Source organism: Chelmon rostratus, chromosome 22, assembly GCF_017976325.1.
Source record: "Chelmon rostratus isolate fCheRos1 chromosome 22, fCheRos1.pri, whole genome shotgun sequence".
NCBI classification, from domain to species: domain Eukaryota; kingdom Metazoa; phylum Chordata; class Actinopteri; order Chaetodontiformes; family Chaetodontidae; genus Chelmon; species Chelmon rostratus.
The window spans coordinates 6,096,746-6,107,890 of NC_055679.1; the positions used below are offsets into that span (position 1 = coordinate 6,096,746).

Here is an 11,145-nt window from a genome sequence, read left to right on the forward strand (position 1 = left end):
CAAAATGTCAGTTGGTGGTTTTGTGGGAGGTTACGTGCTGGAACCATTTATCTGCCAGGCACTTCCCACAGTCCCCTCTTGCTTGGAAAGAAATCGTTTCAGCTGACAAATCCTCAGTAAGCCTCAAATTCATGTTTTTACACCCACATTTTAACAGAGATTAAGCAAACAAGATATACTATTAACTGGCGATCCGGGTGAACCCGACACGCACGTAGTGGCTACGTGCCATCCATGATATGCACCATGGCAATTGTCAAGATAAGTAGATGCAAAATGTCACGCGTTCGAAGAGAAATGAAAAAGAAAAAATATTTTGTTGGAAAAAGTGAGCTAGTGTGCAAGTTATTTTGAGCTGCAAGGACAAATGCGCTTGGATGAAGTTAGCTCTGCAACAACATGGTGATCATTCTCATAGCCCTGATGCCCTCTTGTTCATATCACAACATGAGGATGGAAGATTGTTGAGATTATTGATATTTGACTAATAAAGAGATTAATTTACTTTCCTTGAAGCAGAACACGGATACCCTACATAACTTTTTTGTACTGTAGTGTATTTTTACTGTGCATACCAGCTTCATGAAACATGTGTACTGTGTGAACTTCAAGTAGCACACACGATTTAGCACAAAAAAAGAAGCAGACAGCAGAAAAGAGCGATAACTGCCTACTTGGTCACCGCAAGAGCTGGCGTCACAACCAAGAAAGCACAGCTTGAGGCGCATAATGGGAATAACAGCACTGTTGGAGGGTGTCTGTGGCCTATCAGACTGCCTGGCTGAAATTGCCCATGAAGTGGCTGACACCTTATTATAACCCTATTATGGGCACGTCACACAGGTAGGGGGTTGTGCGTGCAGAGTGCTGGTCTTAGAAACACAGGATTACTGCCAGAACACGGGCTGAATTATCTCAATATGCCTTCTAGTGTCTGCAGCTCACCATTCATCTCCATTTATTATCGACCTATTCGTTTAAATGAGGGTCAGATTTAGCCTGCTAGCTCACATTCATATGTGCTTTGCACACGATTGCTCCCGCATGTTCTGGGTCTGCCCGAGCAGAGGCGTCTCGTACACCGCACAAGACAAGCATCCAAAGCCTACCCAAAAGTAGAAACAATGAAGAACATGGACTTTGCTGCTTTCCAGGAAACATTCCTACAGTTGTAAATGTAATTCACAACTCTGAAAAATTAAAAAAGAAAATAGAATAAAGGGAAATGAGGAGCAACGGCACAGAAGAAGTAAACACTAGATAACTTAACACAAAGAAAGTGGAATCCATATTTAGAATCAATGCAAGCAAGTCAGGTTTATTGACATTGATGGACTGGTAGAATAGACTCCATCTGACATCGTGCATTTCTTTTTTTTTTGCTCAAAGTGTTTTTATTGGCATATTAAATTCATATAGAATGACACTTCAGAACAGAACTGCATGAATACAATATACCCCCCCCCATTCAACAGAGCCCCATCCCTACAACTATATTACTGTACCATTAAGTAATTAAATAATGATCTTATAAAGAATTACTTATACATACAAATAGAAAAATAGAAATCAAAAATAAGCAAATGTGAATAAATAAATAGATAAATGATGTTATTTCAGACACCTCTGGGTGACTTCACTGACTCTACGTCAGAAGATACTGCGGTGAACTGCGTGATTCAACTTGTTTGTTGCACTCCTTGTCATCCTCATTCAAACTCTAGCCTATTAGGCCGGCATCATCCAAACTGTGACATCCTGTGTTCCTGCATCATAGGGCTGATGCAGGAAGATGCGGATAAGTCATGATTGCACTTGGACTAAATCATCGCCTGACTTTGTGCGCCTGTTTCTTCGATTAGTACTAGCAGATGCTGCAAGTGTGCGCACACTACCCAGATATTACAAAATGACCAGTCTGATACCATCCCCCATCGCACCATGACAAACAGCAGCTGTTCAGAATGCAGATATCTATAATGCAGCAATAGTCGTTTCTGTCCCTACACACCACCCGGTTACAGAATCTAGTTGCCTTTGGCACACAGAAATGATGCTGAGCTGCTTCTCCTGGCATCACGACAGCAATTGTGACGCAAACTGCAGAGGAAGTTTCTGGTGTGAAAATTTTAGAAATAAACTATTGCAAAGCACGTGTTAGAGCAAATCGATTTTCTTCTGTTCGCTGGAGCAGTTCAGGGCAGCACGCGTTGACGAACTGCAGCAACAAACTGGATTCCGTTTGGCGTGACACTTTCCCTTTCTACCTTCTGCCAAAACAGCCCTCAGGCAGCGAGGGGTTTTGAATTATGAGGGATGAATTGCTTGCTGCCAGGAAAAATTACTGCTTTTTGTTTCTCTGCAAGAGCTTTAGATGGATGATGGGGCTGGTTAAAATCATCCTGCCCCCTGTCAGTGCATTTACCAACAAATTCACAGAGGGGTGGACGTGGACGGATCGGGTGTTGTTCGCAGTTGACAGAGTGATGGCTCCTGAAATAGGCTGTCCCACGGGTCGCTGTGTGAGACTCTGGTTCTCCTCATCACAGATGCTCCTCGTGCCTCCAGCCAAACAGCTATAAATTGCCACTCTAGTTCCGCCGCTGGCTCTCTGTGACATTTAATTTACGTCACAGGATGCAGTTTATCCCCTGGAGAGGGGAGCGCACCTGGGACACGGCCGGATGGACATGCAGACTGGAGCAACAGCAAGCTCCTCTCAATGATGATCTGAACATCGTTTTGACATGGTTTTAGTATCATTGTTTGTCCTCACCAAGACCAAAAACAAGCAAAATAATGCCGAAAATCCTGTGACCAGTGAGTTTTTAGCGCTCATTATCAGTTTGAGTCCCAGGGTGTACTTTGGTAAGAAACAACTAATCGCAAGCTTAAAATTCTGCTGCTTGCTAACCTCCAGCAAAAGGATTATGCTTTGCAGAACCACTGAGGATCGTGCCAGCCTGCATTTTCAAATGAACGAACAGAAAAAGTTAAAAGTGGTGGAGGAACATGTAGTAATTCTCCTCAAGAAAAAAACAACATGGTGAGTTTTTTTTTTAAATATTGATTTCTTGACGTACTAAGCTTTGCAATTTTCTTCCTCCATGAAAGAACCATGCATCAAGACATAGCAGAGCAGAAAGGACATGAGTCACAAGCTGAAAGCAATTGTAAGGCTGGATTCACAAAGCCAAAAAGCTTCAAGAGAGTGCTGGCGTAAGCCCTCTGCTTGAAATAACGGCGAAATCCAGCAGAATCTCCCCCTTTACAAGGAGGGTTTCGGGGGCTTCAGTGCTCTCTGCCAGGTGTTTACACAGATGGGTTTTTTACAAGGGGGCAATTCAGGCAGATCACTCCTGTGCTGGTGGAATGAAAGACCGCGGTCACAGTTCACAACTGTGATCCTGTGCCAGGAATAAGAAGCTTTTCGAACCAGCTAGAGGTGAAGCTCAGGTCATTTTAGGTCATTGCCGGAGTCAGCCACCACCCAGCAGGATCCTTCATGGTCCAACAACCTGCTGAAATAACCAGAAGCATTTGGGCCCAAAATGCAAGATCACGTTTTAATGGAAAAGGAACTAGGAAAATGGAAATGCGATGTTCTTTTTAAATGGTCTGTCTGAGCCATGCAGAAGCCAGCGTCTCCTTATTTTGACCTCTAATAGAACCCCATGGGCATGAAAATGCTTAACCAGTGACTCCAGAAAAACATGGACACCTGTGATGTCCAGATCACACAGAGGTCTCTGAAGGGACTTTGCAAATGATCGAAATGCATTTGGTCTGACTGCATCAAACTTGCCAGACAGGCAGGCGATGCAGAGGGCAAAGTTTACCAGGGTTTTCCCTGCCCATCTAACTCTAAGGCGGCTGCCTTTGTGTTACTGTCTGCCGACTTGGCAGTGAGAGGATGGTTTGCTCACCTCCGAGTCCTCACTCTTAACCACAAGGGGTTCACTTACGGACCATCAATAAATTACTGTTCGAATGACAGACAACCAATGTTATTTTCGATACCTTCATGCTGATTTGTCCAAATGTAGTAAACATTGTGATTAAAAAAGCATAGGAAATTGGTCTCATGTAGCACACCTATTTTGATTGCTGATGCAAAATTCATTTTACATTTATATTTGAATGTAAAATAAATGCCGTTTCTTCTTCAAAGCTTCCATGTCATAGAATGTCGACTCTATATCAATACAGAATTGTATTACCACACGGGACAAACAGTATAATGCAGTGTAGTTTTTATTGGATTTTCTTTCTCTTCATTTGTTGATTTCCTTCATCATGTCTGCCATCAAGCTGGTACGCAAAAAGAGAAACTGTGACTTGTTGCACACAAACTGTGTATGCTTCACATGATCTCCAGTGTTTGCCACCTTTGTCATGAAAAATCCACTAAAAACCCTGTTTATATCGGCAATCTGAGATCACAACTGTCTCTGTATCTGTGCCGGAGTGCATTATGTGGGGACATTTGTTCTTCCAGCAGAATCCTTGTAGCTGCTTGGATTCGTTGAGAACTTTATTGTCTAGGGCCGTCCCACATGAGCTGTAGCCTTTAGCTACTTAGCCACTGTGCAGAATCCAACTGTATAATCATCTGCAATAAATGTTTAATCCCTTGACATAAGGGTCTATGGCACATAGGTTTTGACCATGCATCATGAAAGACGTCTGCCATGTATTTCTAATACCCCATCTCAGGTCAGTCAGTCTTGTAGGCCCATGAGTTTGATACTAAAGAAGCTGGAGTGAAGCGATAGGATGCATTATTCATGCAGGTTTCAAAATTCAATTAGAAACGAAGGTTTGGTGTGCACACAGTAATCATCAGTTTTATGAGTGATCCTCTGAATCATTCAAAATAAGAGTAGGTGGAATTATATGTACCACTTCAATCGTGATGACTTATTTTCCACAGACTTGATGTCTGCCTACTTTGACGGTGATATGTAATTCAGTACAAATGCATTACAATGAGTTTTACTCCTGTGACTGTTGGGAGTCAGGTGTCGCTACTATCAAATCATGATTCACCTCAGACTGAATGAAAAGCTGGAATTTCATCTCGTCTTTTGTGTCTTACAGAGTCAACATATCGTCATCAAGCCAACATTGACGATGAGGTTGTCACCATGGAGATTCTGGACACTGCAGGGCAGGTGAGATAAATCACCCCCATGTCCCTAATCCAACCTCGCGTCAAACATTTTCATTTGACGAATGAAACAGAAATATAAAGACATGAGTTCTCTGCCACTATCTTGATGAGGCTGGGGTGCTACTTTTGTTAGTGTACTGTAAGTGTAGGAACAAAGTGAAGTATCTGCCAACATAATGTATCATCTAATGCTGTACTTCCTGTTAAATATTCGAAGTCTTACATCTAATTCTGACTCAACTCTGATTCGGACTCAAGAAACATCTGATCACATAGTCTTCCTCCAGAGTCTCAAAAGATATTATACACAAGTTGAGTAATACTTTCTGACCTTTAAAGAGATTGTGAGCATAAAAATTGCATTGCAGAAATCTTCCATTCACTCATACTTCCAGATGAGTTAAAGACAATTTAACTTTTTAAATTATAATTTTTGTGTGACAAATTAATTTGAGCATGGAGTTTTAAAATGTGCCGGTAGCTTTGCTTCATTCCATTGAAGTGAATCCAGTGGAACAGATGTCAACGAAGTGGCATAAAAGAAGACGATATCTTCTGCTGCATCCTTTGTCTTTAAAGTGTCAATTGTGAGTCTGAGGATATTATATTTCAGTGCTGAATCTGTGGAGTGATCTTTCTTATTTCTGTGTCAAACCAAACATTCGGCCCATCCCATGAAGGATCGGATGGATGGAAGATAAGGTTATAAATCAAACGCATAAAATATAACAAGACACCTTCCAGCAACACTTACAAAACCAAAAGAAAACCACCTGTTATGACACCATGCGCACTTATTTCAAATCACATATATTTATGTGTGAATGTTTCAAATTGTACACCCAGTAGTAGAAAAAGAAGAATGCTGAAAGTCTAAATTCGATCCTTTTAGCCTCTTCTCGCATACATTCTCCAAGTAACTGCTTACTTCTGTCAGCAGAGTACCGTGTGGTTCCCAGCAAAAGGACCAATACACATATTTTCAGAAGACACAATGGAGATGGAGAGTGGCCATACACTTCTAAAAAAATCCATACTTTAGAACATCCATTTGAGTGTTGAGAGTTCAACGTCTGTTTTTCCTTTTGAAACGGCTCCGCTTTGTAATGCAAATCAACTTGAATGCTCAGGTGTCGTCCGGCCCTTGCTACCTTGTCTTGGAGAGACTTGATACTTATTTTAGAAACTCTCGTCTGAAGAATTGTAGCAGGAGTACGTGTGACACTGAGTGGCACTTTCACATGGTAATTTCCTGCAGTGTGACAGGGCCTTTGCGGCGTCCTGGCCATGAGGGAGAGCTTGCGTAAGTCCTCTGGCTGAAGATAAATATGCTGCAGTGCTGCGTAGGTGTTCTGTTGGCGGCTGATTTCCCCTGCGACACTTCAGCCAAGTCATCTCTCTCTCATTACATTGTCTATTTTCAGCTGGCATTAGGATGAGGTTTGAATGTTTCCAGACACGGCTGCGCAGGATGTCAGGCCTCTCCTGACTGTGACTCTGTGTCAAAGCATTGTGCTAATGCTATCACGATTTGTGGAGGCAGAGTCTCCCTGATAGCTCATATATTGCAGGTTCAAAAGTCGGTCAGGTACACAAATGTCAAACTTTCTCATCTGTCCTCTGGTGGATGTCATATTTTTTAAGCTTCCTCTATCAATAACTATGAGATCAGTGCCTCCCGCCAGTCAGGTTACGATTTCAGGTGTGCCACACGACCGGTTAAGTCCTGTTTTAACCCGGCAACTGTCTCTGCTTCGACATGATCAAATTAGGAGCACATGCCTGAATTTTCACGTTCCTCAGACAGCTGCAGAACTTAATTTCTGGCTTAAGCGTGTGTGGGAGAGAGCAGGGAGAAAGTCAGGAATAATAAACGCTTCTCCATAAAGAAACTAGATGTGTCATACATGCTGAAAACAGCCAAGCTCAAGAGGGCAAAGTGTGTGGGGACCGAAAATACTGGCTTCAAACTAACGCATATGCAAGAACAATTTAAAAGTCCTTGTCTTTAGCTTGAGAGTTTTGCTATTTAGCTTCCAGATATGGGAATAGTAGCGATCGCTTGTCTAGTTCTCAACAAGCAACCCCAAGTATTTCCCAAAATGTCAAACTGTTTCTTTGAGAGTCTACAAAATTGGAGTTCATCACCACATTTTGTGTCTTCACCTCAGGAGGACATTCAGCAGAAGGAGGGCCACATGCGCTGGGGTGACGGATTTGTCATCGTGTACGACATCACAGACCGGGGAAGCTTTGAGGAGGTGGCGCCGCTCCGAAGTCTCCTAGAGGATGTGAAGAAGCCAAAAAACGTGCCTCTGGTCCTCGTGGGCAACAAGTCCGATCTGGACCACGTCCGGCAGGTCGGCACGGAGGAGGGCGAACGGCTGGCAGCTGAAATGGCGTGCGCCTTCTACGAATGTTCAGCGTGCGCAAATGAGGGCGGCGCCGTGGCCGAGGCTTTCCACGAGCTGTGCCGCGAGGTGAGGCGCCGCAAGGCCGTGCAGGGCAAGGCCAGACGCCGCAGCTCCACCACGCACGTCAAACAGGCCATCAACAAGATGCTGACCAAGATCAGCAGCTAGGGAAGAGACGCACAACCGCTTGACGACACGGGAAATGTACATTTGTCTCATGTAAATGTTTCGAGCAGTTATTGGCTCTGAAATGGACGAAATGTAACTGATTTAATGTCGGATGTGTTCTTTACTTCGTCTCTTATCATTTTCCATCCAAATGGTCCCAAGAACAATATCTCTTCCCTCTGGAGGAGGCAAACGACATTGTCACGTCAGCATGGGAGCCTTAAAGGATGATTCTAGTCCAAGAACATTTGAGCTCATTTGGATCAAATTAATCCTGGATTCTGCCGAGAGATGTGATGTTTCATGATAAATCATTAAAATGGTGAGGTTCTCAACTTTTTTTTTTTTTTTTTTTGCTTTTATCCTCTCATCTAACTTTCTTTAATTCAGTGAACAAGCCAGGAGGCAGTCTGGAAATGAAGCATGAAAGCTTCCTATTTAGCATGCATAGAATCCAAGCATTATTGATGTCGAATGAGAAGAGTCGTAGTTTCCTGTCTGTTTCTCTCTGTCTGTGGGGGATATTGTGATGTGCTTCGGCCCACATGTGTGTAACTGTTCTGTCAGCAGTGGTAAAAGAAAACTAAGATCGGAGAACTATTATCAGTAGATCCACAGTCCTTCGCGCATGTCAGCCCAAGAAAAATCCCCAGATTTATCGATGCCTGTCCTTCAAACAAGCCTTGTAATAAAGTCCACAATGTTCTGTTGACATTAAATGTTCTGCAGCGGCTGCCTGTGTTTATCCAGGACATGTGCTCTTCAAGATCTTTTCCTCAAGGAACCAAAGCACATGCTCAGAACATTTTTAAGCCCACGAGAGAACATTTTTGCCGTTTTCTTGAACCCACTGAAGGTCCATCCCGATATGTCACATTGCAGGGATGTCCTCTGTGGTACAGTATGTATGATATGGTGTGTTGCCTTAAGCACGGCTGTGTCTTAAGTGTGTACAGAACCCAAATGAGTCTACAGTAGAAGATACTGTAATTGTTGAAATGTAATGTTTTTTTTCTTTATGTGTTTGACTTGTATGATGAAAACAACCAGCTGTGCACTTGTAATTAAAAACTGAGATATATCCCGACAGTTTGTCTCTTAATGAATCCATATGTTTGGTCGACATCAATGTGTTCTTCTCTTGGTGCATGATGTTCCACAGAGGCACTTCGCAGTGTACTAAGCTTCAAATAATAAGCGTGGTGATTGACATGGACGCATTCAGCCAGACCATCAAACGTCACATTTACATAGGGACTGTCTCCAGATGGGCAGGTTGGTGTCTGTCTCCATATAGTTTATATCCAACTGCTGAAACTCATTTGATGATGTTCAGTTTAAAATCTCAGCCTTTTTCATTTGGCATGTCAAATTATAAGTGCGCAAACAACGCAAGAGGACGAGCCTGTTTTAGCTGTAATGAGAAGGCGGATAACACAAGAGCTGAGCAAACCACACTGCAAACGCACTAAATATTAAGGAAACATGTCATGCTCTTAACACATTTTACTTTGTTTATTTCTGTAGAACTGTCAATCATATAAAAATCCTGAATGAACACTGATTTAATGTAGCAGAGGTATCTGCAACTCAATCAGTCAGTCTGATGAAACTAAATGTCCATGTCGCAAATATTTCCCTCTACACATGTTGATTCTCTCTCTCTCTCACACACACATCAGAGAAAGGTTTCATCATCGTGTTACACTCACTAACAATACTGGGTGTATTCTTCTTCTGCTCACTATTACAAACAATTACAGCATCATTTTCTGGGCAATATGGATTTCTAAATGTACACATCCTTTCAAATTCTCATCTTTTCTACCTTGAGGGCAGAAATTGAAAACCTATTCAGTAAAACTCTCTCTTGCTTTCCCAGTTAGCCGCCAAAAACATGAAAATTGTTACCCACTTGTGACACGGTATTGTATTAAAAAAGGAAATCTCCCACTAAACACGCCCTGTTACTACAAATAGATTGCTGACACAGGGAGAGGATACGAAAAGAAACACTACTGTCTTTAGGTTGGGTGAAGTAGAAAGGAGTGGCCCAGCTGTCTGGCAGATAATTACAAGAGGCAAATATCCCATAATAACCGGGGAAGGGAGCCATGGTGCTCCTCCTCATCCTGACCATTTGGAGAGTGTAAAGGGCAATTCCAGGTTTCACTTCAATATGAATTCTGACTATTAAAGGCTCTGCTCTCCTTCAGTTGCAAACAGCACAGAAGCTCACTTCAGGTTAGAGAATATAAGTCATCGCTGTAAAAAAGAAGGTGACAGTCTTGCCGTCCCCGACACAACCTAAAGATGACTGGGCGTGGTGAGATTTTTGGATTTTTACCTCTGACACTCAGCAGGCTGGTGGGCAGGTCCATCAGCTGCCATCAGCCTCCAGCTGTTCTGAATGCTGCTGCAGCTTCGACCTTCTGATGCACCGGCCAAAGGGTCATTCCAGATTTGATGCCCCAGGTGGCCGATCTCTGTAGCCTTCAGTGTGTGCTGAGAGTGCGCGCACACACACACATACATACACACACATCCACATCCACAGCATTAGGAAAAAATAACCAGACATTTGTAGCAGAACTTATTTTGAGTGAGCAATAGCTCTGAAAGCTATGTTGTTGTTTTTTTGTTGTTTTTTAGTGGTAGACACAAATGACATGATAATTGCAATCCCCCAATATTTCATATGTGCTCATTTGGGGTCATGTCTCTGGCTACCTGTTAAACATAAATCCAGTTAACTCTCCTTTAAGCTCTACTTTGGTTTCCACCAACTTTTAGGGAAACATCTGGCTCTTTAGCTGCTAAATACTCCACAATGTTCAACCTCTGGCTGCTAACTTTGTCAATCAGTGTCGGTCAGGTACCATATAGGGGGTTTACTAGAGCATTTTAGCAGAAAACATTAGCTGGAAAAAAGGTGCAGACTGTTGAGTGACTGAACCAAGATGGTAAAAGTGCTAAAAGATGCTGAATCGGACTAGAACCATGTGATAATTCTCTGTGTCATCAAGTAACAACCTGCACATGAAATCTGGTTTATTTGTCCAATATATGTTAGTATAGAAATGTTGATTGGAGTGGCTTTGATATCAAAGTGTTACAATTAAATGATCACATATGGACACACAGAAGTTACAATGAGTGTATGTACAGCCTCTCATGGTCGAGCTGTCTTGCTATGGTTGGAGAGAGAAGTGTTTAAGATGTCCCAGAAGGGAGGGGGCTGGTGTGCGTATCCTCTGCTCAATTTCCTGTCATGCTGTGATGCTCTGAAAGTTGGTGCAAAGTGGGGTCGGGAGTCCTTGGCTCACAAACACATGGTGGCTTTGTTGGAGAGGGCAACTACAATGTGTAAAAGGAGCTGCATTGATGAGG

The 11,145-nt window shown here is 42.7% G+C and overlaps 1 protein-coding gene across 1 annotated transcript in view; it reads left to right on the plus strand.

Annotated features, from left to right (window-relative positions):
• rerg (RAS-like, estrogen-regulated, growth inhibitor) overlaps positions 1-8,842 on the plus strand; it is a 48,736-nt gene extending 39,894 nt beyond the window's left edge. Inside the window, exons 4-5 of the mRNA XM_041964373.1 lie at positions 5,101-5,174; positions 7,345-8,842. Of these exons, the coding sequence (XP_041820307.1) occupies positions 5,101-5,174; positions 7,345-7,755 (485 nt within the window). The 3' untranslated portion in view covers positions 7,756-8,842. The remainder of the gene's footprint in view (positions 1-5,100; positions 5,175-7,344) is intronic.
• The last annotated feature ends 2,303 nt before the right edge of the window (positions 8,843-11,145 follow it).